Genomic DNA, 21,376 nt, shown 5'->3' with positions numbered 1-21,376 from the left:
CACTTTCAAAATTAGCGGCCACGCTTCTTTACTTAATTAATTTGCATGCAGCGCGGTCTGCTTTCACTTTAGCGGCCTTGCTTGTTTATTTTTTAATTACTTTGCTGCGCTGTCTGCATTCCCTTTAGCACGCTTGTTTTTTTAATTAATTTGCAGCATGATCCACTTTCACTATAGCGGCCGTGCTTGTTTATTCAATTAATTTGCAGCGCAGTCCGCTTTCACTGTAGCGGCTGCGCTTCTTTATGTAACTAATTTACAACCTCTCACGTGTAAGCTTGTGCCTCCCTCTGCCCCTGAATTAGGTTCACTCTGTATCCCAAGCAGCTACACTGCACAAGCACTGCCTCTGCAGCTTCCACTGCCTGACCCCCCCAGCCTCAGAAAGTTCAGATAAGGGGCACAGGTGCGGCTGGAGCCAGGCACCTCACGCAAGGCTTGGTTCTGTTGTGGTGAAAGGCAGGCACTTTTACCTAAACAAGCATTTGCAATAGGTCTCGCATTTTAGCGAGTTTGAGCTATTGGCATTGTAAATGACAATGCCTTTTATTTTTATTTTTGTTTTTAAAACATAAATAAAAGGCATTAGCCAATAGCTTAAACTCACGTAAATGCGAGAACTATTGCATTGCAAATGCTTGTATTTATTTTAGCTTTAGAACCTTTCTTGGAAAAAAATTGCCGTTCTCCAAAGTTTACTGGCTTTCAATATAAGAACAACGACAATAAATTTACAGCATATGCGGATGATATCTTATTATATATATCTAACCCAAACATGTCTGTACCGGCGTTTTTCTCATTATTAAATGAATACTCTATAGTTTCCAGGTATAACTAATATAGATAAATCAGTGGTCCTGCTCCATAATAAATATTGCCTCCCAGATACGTTTAAAGATACTGGGTTTACCTGGAATCCATAAAGTATTAAGTGTTTAGGTATCCTATATACAAATAACATTGAAAAACATTAATATTAAACTTAATGAAATCATCAAAAAAATCAATTCGTTGATAGAGGGTTGGTCCTCATTATTTCTGTCTTGGTATGGTAGATTAGCCATGATTAAAATGATGTTGCTACCAATAGTTAAATTCTACTTGTCTATGCTACCTGTTACCCTCCCACTCTCTTTCTTTAAAACCATTAACCATTCTTAGATCAAATTCTTGTGGAACACGCGCAAGTCTAGAATCTCACTAAACCGTCTTCAACAACTCAAAGACTCTGGAGGGGTCCATTTTCCTATCCTTAGGCGTTATCATTCCGTCTTTACACTGAAATAAATTTGGACTTCCCTTTCGGCTAACCCATATACAACATTAACTACCTGAGGTCGATTGGAGCAGGGCCAATGTACTCCATTTTCTTTAAATGTGGCGGTTCGTATCTCTCAACCCCTCAGGACCTTTTTCTCTCCTATACTTACCCATTCCATAGGTGTTGCTAAATCTTTAATTGCCTCCTCAAATTCTCATATAGATATTATTTCACAAACTATTATTTAGTTTTAAGTTCTTAGTGTACCAAATAGCAGTTTGTGAAATAATATCTATATGAGAATTTGAGGAGGCAATTAAAGATTTATGGCCAATGGTTATAATACCTTTGTTAATCCACTTTTTCCGTGAAATAACTCTATTATTTAGTTTTAAGTTCTTAGTGTACCAAATAGCAGAGTTATTTCACGGAAAAAGTGGATTAACAAAGGTATTATAACCATTGGCCATATTCGTCCGGATGGCTCTCTTATGGACTTTTCTGAGATTCAGAAAAAACCGACATATACTCTTATCATGCCATTCATTATCTATATCTTAAGGCTTCTCTTCTTCATTTCTTCTCTCAGGATTCCTCCTCGGTCCACAAAGTCAGCCTCCCTCTCTCACATTGGATCGCTCCTCTCATATGAAAGCATCTGGTATTTACAGGATTTTGTCTTGTCCTTCCGATTTGAGAACAAAATCCTAGGTGGAGCTCTTGTGGCTCTAGGGCTCCCTATGGGTTAAAATTCATGGCTCCTCTCGCTCAGCAAGCACAACACAGACATTATATTATTTTTATAAAAGGGTTTGCCTGACCCCTGAGGACCTTCTTAAGTTTCAGCTGGCTCTCATGATAAAAGTGACTTTTTACACATGTTTCTTTTTTTGCCCTTTGGTTAAAAAGCTTTGGCTGCTCATATGGGAGAAGCTGAACGAAATTTTGTCCATGACTTTCCATTGATATTTTGCAATTTTTTTAGGAGGCTCTTCTCCCCTATGGTGCTCTCGGGTGAGTGTAGTAAAGTGTGTTGATTTGATAATAGCTATTGCCCTACAGATTATCACCATTAATTGGAAAGACACTGTGGAAAAGTAAATTTTGCCATGTTCTGTGTCCCTACGTGTCCCCCATCTTATGTTATGTGTGCATGATTAATATGCATATGTATTCCCCATGTTTGATTAAAGACGCAATTACAGTTGTGTCCATCTCTAGTATGCCAGTTTCCAGTTCTCGTGAAAGCTACGAGTATTAGGCCTATGTAAAGGTACGTTGCCACGTTTCTCAGTGTGCACGTTATTTCATTGAAAAGTCCCCGTTTCTAGGCCTCAAAAGGGCCCGGACACCAGATTCAGCTCCTGTCTCCTGAGCCCTCGCTGAGGAGCGATACAGCCCCCACCTGTGTCCTCGACCCTTCACTTACTTCCTGCCTTGCAGTGCCCGGCACGGCCTGGCTCTGCCTACGAGTCTGCCAAGAGTATGTTATGATTCTAGTTATCAGTCCAGCCCTCCTTCTCTGCATTCCTAAGCTACTGAATCGCATCAATAGTTTCCGTCATTGTCTAGCCTTTACGTCTCCATGTAAGAGAAATACTGCATTTACTGGTCATTTAATATTCTTCAACGCACTACATGTAGAATAATGCATGCTCCAGTCTTAGAGTCTGTTAGCCTTTACCCCGATAACTTTTGGATTCTATCGACATGTTCTCTAAACATAAGATACTAGATAGGGTTTAGGTACATGTCGCCCTGACTCTCCAGACTTCAGTCTCTGCTCCTAGCACAGAGTTCATAGCCCCCAGCTTCTCCTAGTAACACGTCATTGTCAGTTTGCGCGCACCATTAGGTTAGAGGTCCCGGCTCCTTAGGTAGCCCCCTCCATGTTTCCGCCCCATTTATGACATACTCTGTTACGTTTGCATCACATGTCTATGTATACGCCTCTTGTTACACCCACTTTCACCCTTATCTTTCGCGACTGCTATTGACCACACCCACTGCTCCGCCTACTGTAATTCACTGTAATGCAATTGTTTTAGTATATATACTTGTGCACTGTTATTAAAGTTGTGCTAGCTAGCCATCCCAGATCTTGTCCGTGCAGGTTGTCCTGTTCCTGTCCTTTATGCTGTATTAAACCTGCAAACTCCTACTACCTCGAATCTTGACTCTTATTTATTGAGCTATCTGTTATTCATATATTCATTCAAAAATAGAGGTATTATTTATTTATTTACCACATAATGGCGCCCGAACAGGGACTTGCCCTTTCCCCACGCGCCGGTGAAGCCACGCCGGCCCCCTGACCCTCTGCAGCCGTGACGGAACCATACCGTGCACGTGCAGATATTTCTGCTTCAAGTATCCCTCAGGCCCACGGAGGAGACGGAGGTGGCGGTCCAGCATCCAGACGAGGCGGTGGAGGAACGCGGCGAGTCCCGACCAGAGCCCAAGCCGAGAGTCCAAGGTGCGAGGTATCCGGAGGCCCACCCGTAACTGAAGTCCGAAGTTCGTCCGTCCGGCGTCGAAGCAGTCCAGTCCAGTCCGAGGCCTTCCGTTCTTGCTGCCCGGTGAGTACCGTTGCTGGGGTAGTATCTAGACAGGGTCAATCTAATTGACTCTGGTCCGTGGGTTTTGGTGGTACACAGACCCAAAACGAAGTGTCCACTTCGGTGGATGCGCGTCCTGACGTGTCTCTTTATGAGACCGGTAAGTTTCGTACTGTTTCAGCAGTGCATCTAGTCTCTGTTCTAGTCAGTTCTGTTCTCGAGAAGATTCATGTATTCTGTTTTCAGTATTCCAGGTAGTATTCTGTTCGAACTGTTATTTTAAATGTTCTTCATGTATTTTTAATGTCGTGGTATGAAAGTGGTGTAGTTATCGTGTTCATTGTGTATTGTATTGTGTCTAGATTACAGTTCAGTCATGCCCTTATTTTCTAAATTACGTCAGTTGAAAACTAGAAAAGGTCTGCTAGAAGCAGCAGTTCCTGTCCCGCCTAGGGACAGTCCAGGTCATTTTATGTATCAGAAGCATGGCATAAGTGCCATATTATATCTAGATTTATGGGTGGAGTACACCAAAGAGTTAGAGGAAAAGTATAGATGGCCCGTATCAGGTACGTGCATCATGCGAGTAGAAGAAGCATTATGGAAAAAGAAAGCCAGACAGTCACAGAAATATGCCATCGAGTTATGGCGTAAAGAATCTCATAGAAGAACCGAAAAAGAAATCAGAAAGTCAGAATTAAGTAGAGAATCCTTAGAACGAGCCCAAGAAAGGGAATTAATCGAGATAGGTGAACGAGTTAAAACCGAACAGTCAGACAGACAGAGGAATGCCCTTATTAAGGGTATGTACCCTCTTCTTGCCGAGGGCTTGCCAAGAGCGACCCCGGAGGCATCCAGTAATTTTCCGCCACCATTAGTTCCGATCAAGCTACGTCACAAACCGACCGCAGCTGATATTTTTATTTCGTCCTATTTGGACGACACAGTCCCAGAATATGCAAATCCTGTTCCGCCAGCTCCTGTAAATAATGTAAATCCTGCTCCTCCAGTCACCGGAGTACCTGCTACGGTACCCCCGGTTCAGCCCGTAATACAACTTCCCGCCACATCAGCCACTCTGCCAGCACGAAGAGTATCAGTTGACGATTCTAGTTTAGGGGCCGCAGGAGGAGGTCCTCCTGGTACCCCGCCGCCACACCAACGTGTAACGTTAGTCGAGTTACATGAACGTGCGTTACAGCGTACGCCCAAATATAAGTCCGTTGCAGAAATCCGACGAGCCCTTACTGAATGCCGCTATGATCCAGTTGCAGGTGATGATAGTACAGTTATATATTCCATCCGTGTAAGACGGGTGACCGGGTATTTGGACACCCTACCGAATATGAAAGAAGATCTAGACAGAATTTATCGTTTCATCCGTACAGGGGATGATCCAGAAAGTATTGGCGAAGCCATGTCTCAAAGGAAAGCTGAAATCCAGCTCATGTTATTAAAGTTTCTGATTAATTGTTTAATAAGAGAACAAGATTCTCCGACTAAAGATCCGGCCGAAATGAGAATCCTGACAAGGTGGAGTGATAATATAGCCGAGGGTAAGCACAGAACCATCAGTAGTATAGAGAGTATGTACAAGAGAATTCGTAAAGAAATAATAAGGTTACACGAGAAACGCAAAGAAGCACAAGTAAGCGAGAAAGAAGACGACTCTCCTACCGAAGAGGTAGACGATGAGAATCCCACGAGAATAGCGTATGTAGGTAGAACTAGACTTTCCGACCGACATTCACGTCTAGACTACAAGAAAACTGCTCCTCATCCAGCACCAGAGCAAGGTTCTCTAGAACAAGTATTTCAAGTTACCGATCATATTCTGAAATCACGAATCGGTTATAGTGAGTTAAGTACTATGCATGAACAAGAACTAGCCCGATCAGCAGTCCGATGGATTACTGATTCTACCACTTTTCCAGACGAAATAGTGGCACAAATGTTTCTGAAACTGCCCCCAGCCGAGCAACGACTGGTGGGTATGTATATGATTCAGCACCTCATTACTCTGTATGAGGGTCAACATTCTGATCCAGGTCCGTTACACGATGTCCTGAACGAGTTACTCCAGTATAGATGGAAAGGTCTAGGTACCGATTTAATAAGTGTCATCCTAGAACAGCGTCACAAATATAGAACGTTTTTGAACCCGCATTTTGTTCATGTCTCACCCCCAGAAAGTAAACCCTTTTACATAGATAGACAGAATCCGTTACGAGAAGTACACCCAGTCAGGACAACAGATGGTGAAATGCAACGAGTGTTTGTTTACACTCCGATTACAAAGATGGAACTCTTAGAGATGAAGAAATTAATTCCCTGTCATGACAAAGATCCAGCAGGGTTCCACCGAGAATTAAAAGACATGCTCCGTATGGGAGAATACACGTATCCAGATATAATTAAAATGTTAAAAGTCCTGTTGCCCGCAGGGGTATATGAAAAACTCAAGGAAAAAGAATGGGAGGTGGGAGAGAAAAAGATCGATTGGGCAGTTCTAGAAGCTGAAGATAAGATACGAGTACCAGGTACCGGTTTAGGAGAGAAATGTAAAGAATTACCTGAATTATTGATACAAGTTTTGCCAAGATTATTAGCCACTAAAAAGGAAGACTGGGATGCAATCTCAGCCTGTAAACAGAAACAAGACGAAGACACTAGTGATTTTTATTCTAGATTTGAGAAATGCTTTATTATAAACAGTGGCCTCAAGACAAGTAGCGAGTCATACCCTCATCTCTTTGTTACTAAATTAGTCGAGAATTCAAGTCCACAAGTTAAGAACCGAGTTTTGAAAGTCGAAAGTACCTGGCAAGCTAATACCCCGTCCCAAATGTTACAGATGCTTCAGTATCACCAGAATAGAATCAGAGAAGAGCAAGATCATGAAAGAAAACGTATGAAAGACACGAAAATGAAAGTACTAGTTGCACAATCTGTTCCTCAAGACAGTCAGAAGAGGGGTCCGAATCAAGCCAGTCATCCTGCAGTTCCCGTTAAAGGGACCTGCAATTATTGTAAACAGCCAGGTCACTATATAAACGAGTGTGCAGTTCTGAAACACAACATAGCTACCGGTAAGACTAAAGAAAGACTACGTCCGCCTAGACAAGAACAAGTTCCACAGACTTCTCAGTCACAGAATGCACAACAGACAGTTCCAGCGCCGCAGCCTATTGCTGCAACACAGCATGTTACACAGCAGATGTACCAGTATGCACAGTCCGAGTATCCAGAGTATCAGCCGTACTCATGAAACAGCCTAGAGAGGGAGGTAGGCTTGCCTCTCATCGAGATACCTGTAGATCAAGAAGGTCCCTATGTTCATAGTCAAGTACTAGGGAAAGACAGAAAGTTTCTGATTGATACAGGGGCAAGTAGGACGACCATCAGTCACGCCGAAGTTCCAGGGGCTCCGCTCTCAGGCTCTAGAAATGTTTCCCTTGGATTTTCAGGAAAGCCTATTGTAAACGAGATATCTAAGCCAGTTACTCTAGAAGTAGGTCCATTGTCCCGCACTACTGATCTGTTACTTACGAAGTCATGCCCAGAAAATCTGTTAGGCATTAAAACACTGAAAGAATTAGGTGCAGTCATATGTTGTTCCCCCGAGGGAATACGACTGTTTCTACGTGACTTCAAGGGTCACTATGTATTACGAGATTTTGATCCGAGATTGTCTAATGTTCCGCAGCATCTATGGGCACAAGGTCCAACTGATGTTGGTTATATGCAAATCACACCCCATCGTGTGACTCTCAAGCCAGGTGTAGTGTTACCACGAATCAGGCAGTACAGATTGCCACCTGAGGCTGTAGCAGCCTTATCCAAAATTATTGACGAGCTCATCGCTCAAGGAGTAGTTGTAGAAACTGACTCCAATGTATGTAATTCTCCGATCATTCCAGTCATGAAACGTACTGATCCAAATGCACCCCCAGTATATCGATTAGTGATTGACCTTCGAGAACTCAACAAATGTATTATTCCCCAGTACCCAGTTGTCCCAGATATCTCTTCCCTATTGACAGCCATTGATTCTGAAGCCACATTTTTTACAGTCATAGACCTCAAGAACGCATTTTTCAGTGTCCCCATTCATCCAGACAGCCAGTTTCTTTTCGGATTTTGTTTAAATGGAAGGAGCTATATGTTTACACGAGCTCCTCAAGGTTTCACAGAAAGTCCTAGTATTTACAGTCAAGCACTTAAGAGACAACTAGACAATATTCACATGCCAACTGACACTGCCCTGCTCCAGTATGTCGATGATCTACTGATCACAGCCCGTTCTGAACGTGCTTGCGAGCGAGCATCCCTTACAGTCTTGTATTTCTTAGCCGAGATGGGGCACAAGGTGTCCCCTTCGAAGCTTCAATTCTGTGTCCAGCAAGTGATCTATTTAGGCCACTTACTGTCCAAGAGGGGTAGGCAGTTGACACCTGACCGTATCCAGTTAATAGCGAGTCTTCCTCAGCCCAAGACCCAGAAGGAGGTACGTGCTTTTATCGGCCTCACTTCTTATTGCAGACAATGGATTCCTCAGTATGCATTTCTAGCCAAGCCACTGATACAGTTAACGACACAGGAGGCAGCCGTATCGACTGTCCTCCCTTGGACATCTGAACATACACTTAGTTTCAATGAGTTAAAGAAAGCCTTATGCCAAGCTCCAGTTCTAGCTACACCGAACTACAGTAAGCCTTTTACACTTTTCGTCACAGAACGTGAAGGTACAGCATTATCTGTTCTCACACAAGATCAAGCAGGACAGTACAAGCCCTGTGCTTATTTTTCGAGCACACTAGATCCTGTAGCCCAGGCGCTGCCTGCTTGCCTCAAGTCAGTTGCAGCCACAGCACTAGCTATCAGACAAAGTGATTCCATAGTATTAGGACATTCCTTGACAGTACAAGTTCCACACTCCGTGGAAGTTCTTTTAAACCGAACACAGACTCAGCACTTGACAATTGCACGTTTAACGGGTTATGAATTGACACTGTTCCAGCCACACATAGAAATCAGACGCTGCAACGTTCTAAATCCTGCTACACTGTTACCATCAGTTACTTCAAATCCTGCCACACATGACTGTGTGGAAGTAGTTAACACTATGACTAAGCCAAGACAAGATCTGACAGATATTCCATTACCAGATCCCGACCTGACACTTTATGTGGATGGTTCATGTATGAGAACAAGTACAGGAGAACTAGTAGCCGCGTATGCAGTGACTACTGACACTGAAGTTATAGAGACACATCGTATTGACACCCTGTCTGCTCAAGCAGCAGAGCTAGTTGCTCTGACCCAAGCCTGCATACACGCTAAGAACCTGAAAGTTAATATTTACACGGATTCACGTTACGCATTTGGAGTCGTACACGACTTTGGAGTGCTCTGGCAGGAGAGAGGTTTCATGACTTCTCATGGAACCAAGATTCAGCATGGTCTCCTTATTCAAGCTCTGTTAGATGCCATACACTTACCGACATCTATCGCTATTATGAAATGCAAAGCACATACGAAAGTTACTGACATTATTTCCCAAGGTAATGATCTAGCAGATCGCACAGCCAAGCTTACAGCTCAGACACCAGACATTCCAGTTAATAAGACACCGACACACACTCCAGATCTGACTACCTGTATGACAGTTAAGGACCCTACTCAAGATGTCATAGATATCCAGTTACATGCTACTCCCGATGAAATCAAGAAATGGTCCGAACAAGGAGGGGTCCAGACAGATCAGGGATGGGTGACGAAGGGTAAAGCCACATGGTTTCTCCCCGACTCTATGGTTCAAGTCATTATCAATACCGCACATAGTCCAGCACATTTAGGAGAAAAAGCTATGTTAGATAGTATCCAGAACATTTGGTTCAACAAGCATTTACGAGCTGCAGCCAAGCAGAAGGTCCGTACCTGTATGATATGTTGCCAGTTTAACCCAGGTAAAAGTGTCCCGGTGGAACAAGGTGGATTCCAGCCCCCTGACCACCCTTTTGAAGTCCTCCAGATGGATTATATTCAGATGGAGCGATGTCGAGGTTTCAAGTATGTCCTTGTAGTTGTATGCGCTTTGTCCAGATGGACAGAGGCATATCCAGTCCCAGATTACACAGCCGCGACCACTGCCAAGCAGTTGGTTCGTGAATTCTTCCCCCGTTATGGACTCCCAAGGGTCGTATATTCTGATAACGGCCAGCCATTCTCATCTGAGCTTATGAAACATGTCTCCCTTTTGTTAGGGTACCAGTGGAAGTTTCATTGTGTACGCCATCCTGAAGCAGCCGGTCTCGTAGAGAGACATAATCAGACCCTGAAAATTCGAATTGCAAAAGTATGTAAAGAGAAAGGTGTGGACTGGCTAGTAGCTCTGCCAGTCGCTTTGTTTTATATGCGCATGGTCGCACATTCCAGATCAGGTCTGTCCCCGTATGAGGTCGTATTCGGCCGCCCCCCTAATATGTGGGGTACACCTAGACCTCGAAGTATTACCGATGTTTCAAGTAATATGCTGACAGATTACCTAGCTTCCTTGATGTCTGCCCTACACTCTTGTCGTTCACAGGTTGCCGCCGCATTTCCAGACAATACCGAGGTGGCACCGCATGAAATCGTTCCCGGATGCATGGTTCTTGTCAGGAACTTTGATCGTTCAAGTCCGCTGGAGCCTCGCTGGAAGGAACCCAAACAGGTCCTCTTGGCCACCCGTACTGCCGTCAAGCTGGAAGGCAGGAAGGGCTGGGTCCACCTGTCACATGTGAAAAGATTTTTTGGACTAAAACCTGTTACCAAGAACATTTCCGAGGATTGTAAAGACTGCCAAAGTACTATTCTTAAGGACTGTCCCGCAAAAGACAATGATACAGATTCCTCCCTGTTAGAGAAAACTCCGCAGCAGGAGTATAAGAAAAAATTAAGGTCTAGTAAAATAAGTCAGCCAGTTTGATTGTCTAAGTCCTCCCCTAGGTGAAACGGTTAGACCGGTTTCTGACATGTATATAATAGACCCCCACAGAGAGAGAGTTAGTGAGAACTCTAAAAGTTGCATTATTATTTTATGTTTTCTGCTATATTTTAGCATTATGATTTCCTGCACAGGTTATGCATTTTACTTGTGTTTTCCAGTTTCTCATGTAAATAAGTCTGCTAATGCTACAGTAGAGCACACGTTTAGTGATCTACCTCCTCATGAACTCTCATATCGTCTTGCTATGCGTAATAATTCCTTTATCCGCATGTTACATTATTCACACCAGACCAGCAATGCCACTAATTGTTGGGTGTGTGGTCGACTCCCCCCTTTCCAGACACCGAAGGGAGTTCTGCCACTCTTTCCTTATCCATTTTCACATAATGGTTCGTGTGGAGCATGGTCCACGTTAACGTCATCCTCAACAGATATGTCTTTTCTTAACAGTACATGTTTTCCAGACAAGCAAGGTCTTCCCCACAGAACAGGGTTAGATCTAGAAAATGAAGTTTATAATTTGGGTAATTATTCTTCGAATTTTATGGTCCTGAATGTTCAGTCTGATTCTACTCCAGACTTACCTGCTATGTCAGTATTACCAGTCAAAGGCGAATTATGTGTCAGAAATAATGGTTCCGTACATGTAGGCCATAGTGATTGTACTACTATTGTCAAGTATAGTGACAGTAGGAAATCTATTTTCAAAGCTTCACGTCATTCTTATTTTGTTTGTGGTCAGACCGCATATGTCCGTCTGCCCCTCGATTGGGAGGGAACCTGTTACATTGCCTTCCTACTGCCACCAGTTTTTCTAGCCCCACCTGACTATCATAGGAATTCCCACCTAGTACATACTAGACACAAGAGAGACCTCCCGATTGTCGATTATACTGAAACTGCTCTAGAACAATACATAGATATCAATAAAGGTGTCTTCCCCTATTTAGGTACTGTCGTGAATAGTAAACTGATACGTAGATTAACGAGAACCCTTGAAGCAGTAGTGATTGAGACTACTTCTGCTCTAGGTAACTTAACTGAAGAGCAATCCTTTATGAGAATTGTCGTGCTCCAGAATCGTCTCGTCCTTGACGTCATACTGGCCGATAGGGGCGGGGCATGTAGAGTCATCGGATCTAGTTGCTGCATTTTCATTCCTAATAACGCACCGTCTGTTTATTCAGCTATTACCAGACTCCATAATATTGCCCATATGTTACACCAAAATCCAGGCACCTGGACATGGTCCGGTTGGTTCTGGAATATAATTTCCGCCTGGGGATGGAAAGTATTGTCATTTCTGGGTATTGCAGTAGCGATCATATTCAGTTGCTGCCTCTGTTTACAATGTGGCCCTGCGATTTGCGGCATTTGTGCTACCTCTTGTATTCCTAGCCCCAAGTCCTGTTCTAAATCCAGTTCCAAGAAAATTCGAGACGAGCAAATGATACTGTATGAAATGATAGATGGTATCATGAATATTGATGTTTCCTGATGGAAACGTAGTGACAAGGAGGGAATGTGGAAAAGTAAATTTTGCCATGTTCTGTGTCCCTACGTGTCCCCCATCTTATGTTATGTGTGCATGATTAATATGCATATGTATTCCCCATGTTTGATTAAAGACGCAATTACAGTTGTGTCCATCTCTAGTATGCCAGTTTCCAGTTCTCGTGAAAGCTACGAGTATTAGGCCTATGTAAAGGTACGTTGCCACGTTTCTCAGTGTGCACGTTATTCCATTGAAAAGTCCCCGTTTCTAGGCCTCAAAAGGGCCCGGACACCAGATTCAGCTCCTGTCTCCTGAGCCCTCGCTGAGGAGCGATACAGCCCCCACCTGTGTCCTCGACCCTTCACTTACTTCCTGCCTCGCAGTGCCCGGCACGGCCTGGCTCTGCCTACGAGTCTGCCAAGAGTATGTTATGATTCTAGTTATCAGTCCAGCCCTCCTTCTCTGCATTCCTAAGCTACTGAATCGCATCAATAGTTTCCGTCATTGTCTAGCCTTTACGTCTCCATGTAAGAGAAATACTGCATTTACTGGTCATTTAATATTCTTCAACGCACTACATGTAGAATAATGCATGCTCCAGTCTTAGAGTCTGTTAGCCTTTACCCCGATAACTTTTGGATTCTATCGACATGTTCTCTAAACATAAGATACTAGATAGGGTTTAGGTACATGTCGCCCTGACTCTCCAGACTTCAGTCTCTGCTCCTAGCACAGAGTTCATAGCCCCCAGCTTCTCCTAGTAACACGTCATTGTCAGTTTGCGCGCACCATTAGGTTAGAGGTCCCGGCTCCTTAGGTAGCCCCCTCCATGTTTCCGCCCCATTTATGACATACTCTGTTACGTTTGCATCACATGTCTATGTATACGCCTCTTGTTACACCCACTTTCACCCTTATCTTTCGCGACTGCTATTGACCACACCCACTGCTCCGCCTACTGTAATTCACTGTCATGCAATTGTTTTAGTATATATACTTGTGCACTGTTATTAAAGTTGTGCTAGCTAGCCATCCCAGATCTTGTCCGTGCAGGTTGTCCTGTTCCTGTCCTTTATGCTGTATTAAACCTGCAAACTCCTACTACCTCGAATCTTGACTCTTATTTATTGAGCTATCTGTTATTCATATATTCATTCAAAAATAGAGGTATTATTTATTTATTTACCACAACACCATTAAAATTACTTTTACTGGTTGGTAGAATCTTTTATGTTATCATCATAGATTGGACTGTGCACATGCTACTTCTATTCCCTTAATGCTTAAAAAAGATTTGTTATGGTCACCACTTGCGTCATTCTTATCCAGGCAAGATGTTCTGTCCACATCTAATGTTACCAGTTATGAACCTCCATAAATGTTGGAAAATGTTTAATAGGTTAACACTGTTATTACTGCATTGCTGTTATTGCCTATTTTATGCTTTTCCTCTTTATCTTTTCCTTCCTCTTTTTTCTCTTCCTGTCCCTAGTCTCTATTTTCTTCTTAAAAAATCTCAAAAATGCATATGGTTTTGTAATTTGTTTCTATTTTTCAAATTGGGTTCTGGTTTAAGGAACTGAAAATCGTTCATATTTCTTCTTTTATTCATTGTGCTTGAATTGAATTGTTTGAATATTATGTATATATTTGGTATTTGTTTCACCATATAACCTCAATAAAGCATTCTAAACAGAAAAAAACAAAGGGAGAATTAGGCTTGACGTGGAAACACTGGTTCCTGCATGCTGTGTCGACATAGGCTCCCATCCTACAGAAATCATACTCTGAAGGAAGTGAGTAGGCTGACAGTACCACTGAGGCAGAGATGGAGAAATGTGACAGGAGGGGGTAGAGCTAAGGAGCAGTATGGAGAGCACAGGGGAAGGTGACCGACAGAAGCAGTGTTAGAATCCAAAATGATTTACAACTAAAACACTGAAAACATTCTGAAGACATAAGACATATACATCTCGACTTCCTCATCATCTCTGTGGGTGTGCATGTTTGTGCATACACTTAAGATATACACACATACCCACACACACTCTCTGTCTCTCTACGCCACCAGCATCTAATGTTATCACTAAACCATGAGTTTTACTCATACAACCTGGGTAACATTAGTATCCAGACTCACTAGCATAGTGCTCCAGGTAAAGTCTCCTGCTTGAGCCACAATGGCTGCTTGAATAATGGCGAGTTCCCACGTGAAAGTGTACAGAATTCCTGCAGGCAGTACTGACATCTGCATACAGCTGCTTGCCAATACTTACAGGACCACGAGCATGAAGGTTCCCAAGCTGCCTCAAAGCGGGCAAGAACTAGTCAGTGGCACAGAGCTCATCATACTGCATAGTCCTACAAAAGTTACTGATGCAGTAGACGTGAAGTCCACAGAGTCCCTGGGGCAGCAGGGAGGATGGTGCCAACAGTTTTCCCCTACACTTTTTGGATTTGCCAATGCTTTGCGCCTAGTTTGCCCGAAGCAAACTGCTATGCTGGAATTTACTATTCAATGCAAATCAGAATTTGCATTGGATAGTTTCCCAAAGTCATGCAGGCTTGCGCTATGCACTGTTGCACATTACTTTGCATCAAGTGGCATAAAGTCCTTATCTACAAACATTTGTTAGCAGGGATTCGTTGCATGAATTTTTGGTTAATCTGGCCCTGCCTTTTCTCGATACCATCGTTGTCAGGAATGATAAAAAACAACAGGCAGATTGAGAAGATTAAGCCTAAAAAAATATCTAATGATAAAGGCACAGGTACCATCACTGGTCCTTTTCGGCAGCCGCATACAACGCATGGCTTGCCGGAAGGTGTCCGCTATTAGAAATTCTGTCTTGCTAGGGATTCACCGTCATCTGTTCAAGATTTGTTATGGTCACCACTTGCGTCCTTCTTATCCAGGCAAGATGTTCTGTCCACATCTAATGTTACCAGTTATGAACCTCCATAAATGTTGGAAAATGTTTAATAGGTTAACACTGTTATTACTGCATTGCTGTTATTGCCTATTTTATGCTTTTCCTCTTTATCTTTTCCTTCCTCTTTTTTCTCTTCCTTTCCCTAGTCTCTATTTTCTTCTTAAAAAATCTCAAAAATGCATATGGTTTTGTAATTTGTTTCTATTTTTCAAATTGGGTTCTGGTTTAAGGAACTGAAAATCGTTCATATTTCTTCTTTTATTCATTGTGCTTGAATTGAATTGTTTGAATATTATGTATATATTTGGTATTTGTTTCACCATATAACCTCAATAAAGCATTCTAAACAGAAAAAAACAAAGGGAGAATTAGGCTTGACGTGGAAACACTGGTTCCTGCATGCTGTGTCGACATAGGCTCCCATCCTACAGAAATCATACTCTGAAGGAAGTGAGTAGGCTGACAGTACCACTGAGGCAGAGATGGAGAAATGTGACAGGAGGGGGTAGAGCTAAGGAGCAGCATGGAGAGCACAGGGGAAGGTGACCGACGGAAGCAGTGTTAGAATCAGGGGCGTAACACAGGCCCCCGCAGCCCCCGCGGTCCGGGGGGGCCTGAAGCTCCAGGGGGCCCCCTCGGCACTGCACTCTGGCCGGCGAGCTCCTGATTGAGACCGGAGGGGGCCCCTCTGCATACCGTGCAGGGAGGCCCCCTCAATTGTCGTTACTCCAGTGGTTAGAATCCAAAATGATTTACAAGTAAAACACTGAAAACATTCTGAAGACATAAGACATATACATCTCAACTTCCTCATCATCTCTGTGGGTGTGCATGTTTGTGCATACACTTAAGATATACACACATATACACACCCACACACACACTCTCTGTCTCTACGCCATCAGCATCTAATGTTATCACTAAACCATGAGTTTTACTCATACAACCTAGGTAACATTAGTGTCCAGACTCACTAGCATAGTGCTCCAGGTAAAGTCTCCTACTTGAGCCACAATGGCTGCTTGAATAATGGCGACATCCCACGTGAAAGTGTACAGAATTCCTGCAGGCAGTACTGACATCTGCATACAGCTGGTTGCCAATACGTACAGGACCACGAGCAGGAAGGTTCCCAAGCTGCCTCAAAGCGGGCAAGAACTAGTCAGTGGCACAGAGCTCATCATACGGCATAGTCCTACAAAAGTTACTAATGCAGTAGACGTGAAGTCCACAGAATCCCTAGGGCAGCTGGGATGAAGGTGCCAACAGTTTTCCCCTGCACTTTTTATATTTCCCAATGCTTTGTGCCGGGGTTGCCCGAAGCAAACTGCTATGCTGGAATTTACTATTCAATATAAATCAAAATTTGCATTGGATAGTTTCCCAAAGTCCTTTTTGGCAGCCGCATGCAACGCATGGCTTGCCAGAAGATGTCAGCTATTAGAAATTCTGTCCTGCTAGTAATTCACCTTCATCTGTTCAAGTACAACCAGTGAACACCAATTCAAAGGATATTGAGACACAGGACAGCTATGTGACAGAACACCGAAAACAAAAATATCAATGTGCAAAAATATTGTGACCTGAATATCAACCACCAAAATGTTTCAAGGGTAAGTAAACATATCTAAACGCAGACTTACTATACTTAATAAATGTCTTATGTAACTTGACAATATATATATTTCAAATGGAGTTAGAAATAGTCTGCAAATGGGGCTCACAGCGTCCAGCATTTCTATACTGAGTGCTAGGTCTGGCAGTACACAGGACTACTTTTGAGTAACAAGGCTGGCCGCCTGCATCCCACCATTTGACCCAAAAGGTTGGCAGCCAAAATCCCTGCAAGTGAGGTATCCCACTGGTATCATATGGCACTTTCATTGAGTCACTATGCTATAGATGAGTTACAGAACCTGCACCATACAGCGCCTCCACTGAGTCACAGGCCTGGAAGCATACTGCACTGTCACCAGATCATGAGATGTCCACCTGTAACACAGCAGGGTGAATCAAGGTACTGCCAGTCTACCAGAGAATGACTAACTCATACCATCAAACCATGGCTCTGCCAGTGTTCACCACACTACTACTTAGTTATGCGATGTGGATACATGTCCTTAGCATGGAATCCCCGAGGTCTCAATATACAGATTTACAGTAAACTGATTTAAAAGCATATCCCATATTTCTCTGCATTTTCCTTTCTCCCATTTAGTAGGACACCATTTTTTGGGGGAAACAGACTTTATAACGAGATTTTTAACAAGCATTTTTTGGCACTGTTTTTACTATGTACGTATGCCTTTACAACGTATGCCTTTACCACACATTTAAGGTGAGTTGGGGTGTAGGGGGTCTTTCCCCACAATTACATTTTTTATATATATATAGATATATATAAACAATGCGTAGTAATGGCATGCGGTGTAAAAGCATACGCTTTCTAAAAAATGCAGGGTAAGACATGCGTTGTAAAGGCATGCAAAGTATTTCCCTGTGTTGTCGCATCATACAAACATTTTTTAGCCACTGATAGAATTGAAGCCCATTGATAAGGAACCTGTGCCAAAGTTAGGAAGATGACTTACTTGCAACCCCGCATTGACAGCCAGCACCGGAAACTCATCGTTGACTGGCCGGATGTCGATGGTGATGGTCGCAGGGCGACTCTGACGGTGGATCTCAGATATGTTGGCAGCTAGAGTGAAGGCATCCCTCGTTGTCTCAGTGTCATCATGTTCGTATAGGATAAGCTGCTGTTCCACCTGCAAGAACCAAGAGAGAGCGTGAGGGAGGGATAGCTAGCCATCAGTCTTCCCTCACTGACTCTATCACTGGGTTATGTGTTCAACATTTTAGTTGCGTTTTAAGCATATTTACTCAATAGTTAAGTACATCAGTGCACAACGTGGTGATTCTGTAGAAGTCATCAGCAAGTATTGGACCCATAGGAATGTTCTCATGAATCAGTCCACTTATCTCTTAACCAATACTTAAAGATAAAAGCAATTTTTCAACTAACTTTCAAAGCAAATGTTTAGGTGGTGGTGTGTAGGTACTCTTGCTACAAAATCCCAATAATATGTATGTTCAATGGTGGTGGCCTCTACCCAATGTCCGACAGTTCCTCTTAAAGAAAATACCACATTTGGATAACTGGCTGTAAGTTTGGAGGGGAGTGGGCCCGAAGCCAATGGGAAAATCTATGCTTTTGTGATGTGCTGGCACACAGTTCTGACTCTGAGACACTACTAATGCTGCCCACTGGCGATTAAATTGTGCTTACCTTGTCTACAATGCCTAGGTCCCCTGGGCACGACTTACATTGCTTACCTCACTAAACAACCATAAAGCCCCTTCTCAGGTTTGCGTCTGCAATTGTAAACCCTCAAGCAATTCTGTTTCCATTTCCTCCCAGTCAAGTCCTGTTTAAATCCATTGCACTATGCTGGGGACTTGAGTGTATTTCTAGCAAGTGACAATACCTCCCCTTGCCAGCAGTAACCCCAGATCAATACACCTATTTCCTATCTTTCTCTTCCTGGGAAAAAGGTACAGACCCAGGAAGCAGTTCTGCGGTTTTAGTAGGCTTTCAGGTGGTGAAGGGAGGCTTGATTTAGAGCCTTGACTTGGGATGTCACTTAAAGTTTTAAGTAAAAGAACAGTTTTACTTTTAGAAATAGATGGTATAGACACACATTCTCCCCTAGACAGAGAAAGTATTGCTCCTGCTATTCTTATCGCTTATTCTTTTAATGACTGAAGCAATATTGAAGTCCCGCTCCCCTGTTAAAGGCCTGAGCCGAAAACACTGGAGCAGGCTTTAATGCCTAGTATAGCCCGCTACGTCGTGCCATAAGGCTATAGTGGCTAACTCATTTGGGAAAGTGGGGCATCAATCCAGGCAGCAGCAACTACACACTATGGATCTGTGGATTAAGGATGTCTTCAGCTGTAACCTCATCCACATTTAGGCATGTAGGAAGACAGGAAAATGTGGCCACATTGAGGCTCACTGAATATTTTCTCACCCCAGCACTATAAAAGCCTCCAAGTCCCATCTTGCCAGTTTAGCTGTCAACGTGTAGTGTGTACTGTGGCGAAATGCAGGTGTTTTCATTGGGTGTGAGTGATGGGTGATGCCAGTTGGATGTGTTGTGCTTGGTTGAGGAGGTTGTGAGTAAGTGGTATTAGGAGTAGCAGTGGGTGGTATTGTGAGTGAGTGGTCCTGTAAGCAACTGAGGTCGTTGGTGGTTTTAGTTTGTGGTAGAATGATGGGGTGAGGAAAAGGCGCTGTCACTCTTGAGTGCTACGATGGAATCAGGCATGTTTTGGAGAGAAATCTGGCCAGAACCAGAGCTACTTTTCTAGGGATTTGATTGACACCATGATCGACCTCAATTTATGTGAAACCTCAGTGAGGTAAACATGGCAAAATCAGAAAGGGCTAGGAAGAGTATCCTATCCTCTAACCAGATCCAGGATTCTAAAGAGTTGGGAATTGAAGCGGCAAAATCTCCTAGAATCCGTTACGGCATGGCCAGCATACTGAAAACATGCAAAAAAGTATTCAACATACTACTCTGTATCTGTATGTATTGAGAGATAAGGAAGAGTGGGACAAGGGTGCAACATTTACAAGTTGCTTTCTCTTCTCCACAGAAATTCTGCAAAGTGCCTTCTGTAGTTTGCCAATTACTTTACATGAATCCTGAGAATCAAGAGATTTGGTAGTAACAACTGTTAATGCTATCATTATCATCCTCACCCTATTGTGTTTTGGATGCCCACACAGGGCCTGATTCAGAAAGTGCCTCCGCACTCGTGGCAGTGGTCCCACAGTCATAGGGGAGTCTCCGCACTTCGGCGTAATCTCTGCAGTATCTCAGTGAGACATTGTATAGATTCCGTTCGAGTGCTGAGATGGAGGCCCATTGTGTATCAGGCCCACAGTGTTATTGTGCTTTATTACATCATTGTGTTATTGTTCTAAATAAGGTTAGGAATAAACACATGTAAAAGCCTTTCTGTGAATCCAGGTGACCTTTCTCCAGAGATGTCAGGGTTAGATAGAGCCCATAAGTGCGAGATCTTGACTTGTCTTTGCCCAGTAAACTTTATTGGGGCATAAAGGTTGAAGAGAAGTGAAACTGACCTCTAAAGTGTGAGACTCACACACAAGGAGTGATGCTTGAGTTGTTATTATCAATAATCAAGTGAGTTCATGCATGTATAAATTGTTAAGTATTATCTACTGAGAACAGCTACTCAGTTAGCCTGACATTAAAGTGGTGCTTTAATGCATGGCCCCAAAACTCACTCATCTGAGGCATTGAAATAAATTGTATATATGGTCGATTCTTTGAATTCAGACCCATGCTGAGATGTACATAGAGGATAATAATTAGACATAACATTGGTGCTGTCATTGCCCCTTTTACCTCATTCCAGGTAAAGGAGAGCAGGGATTCACCTCCGTGCCTCTCCGCATTCCGAATGGCGCCGTGTATTGGAGGCTCCATCACAGTAAACACCAGGTTCAGATTGGTGAAATAGGAGCTTGGGATCTGTAGAACATCAGTGGAAAGGACTATGGTGCCACCTTCTTCAACAGTGATGTTCTGCACTCTGAAAGGCACTGTCATTGGCAGAACTTCAAGCTGGACGACAAGACCTTCGAGGACCTTGGCACCATTGCTGACATCCAGGATGAATGGGTCGTTCCCTTGTTCTGGCTTGGAGTGAAGGTACAGGACACTGCCCACGTTGATATCCTCCTGGGTGAAGGCCTGGATATTGTTTAGGCTGCCGTCGGAGGTATCGCTGTGAGAGATTGTGACGAGTACACCTAAGCGTGGCGGGGATTGTACAGTGTAAACAATCTCATGAGGGAAACTGTTTTCATCAGAAACCTAAAAATGTTGAAGGGAGAAAGACACATGAAGAACACAAAAGATAACACATCTACTTACATTGCCCGCTGCACACAAACAAACAAGTGCATACCATGTGACTCTCTTGATTCAGTGTAATTCATTGGTCTTTAGTGAACAAGTGTCATTTTACAATTTAGATCAGAGATGAAAATGTACCTTTTCCATAAGACATAGCAGTGGCAAGAGACCTCCTTGT

The 21,376-nt window shown here is 43.3% G+C and overlaps 1 protein-coding gene across 1 annotated transcript in view; it reads right to left on the bottom strand.

Annotated features, from left to right (window-relative positions):
* CSPG4 (chondroitin sulfate proteoglycan 4) overlaps positions 1-21,376 on the bottom strand; it is a 275,264-nt gene that overhangs the window by 114,564 nt on the left and 139,324 nt on the right. Inside the window, exons 4-5 of the mRNA XM_078684541.1 lie at positions 20,686-21,156; positions 17,833-18,009 (exon numbers count right to left, since the gene is read on the bottom strand). Of these exons, the coding sequence (XP_078540667.1) occupies positions 17,833-18,009; positions 20,686-21,156 (648 nt within the window). The remainder of the gene's footprint in view (positions 1-17,832; positions 18,010-20,685; positions 21,157-21,376) is intronic.

The sequence above is a fragment of the Lissotriton helveticus genome, chromosome 3_2, assembly GCF_964261635.1.
Source record: "Lissotriton helveticus chromosome 3_2, aLisHel1.1, whole genome shotgun sequence".
Taxonomy (NCBI): Eukaryota; Metazoa; Chordata; class Amphibia; order Caudata; family Salamandridae; genus Lissotriton; species Lissotriton helveticus.
Note: the sequence above shows the minus strand (reverse complement) of the source record. Positions and strands in the feature narration are given on the sequence as shown.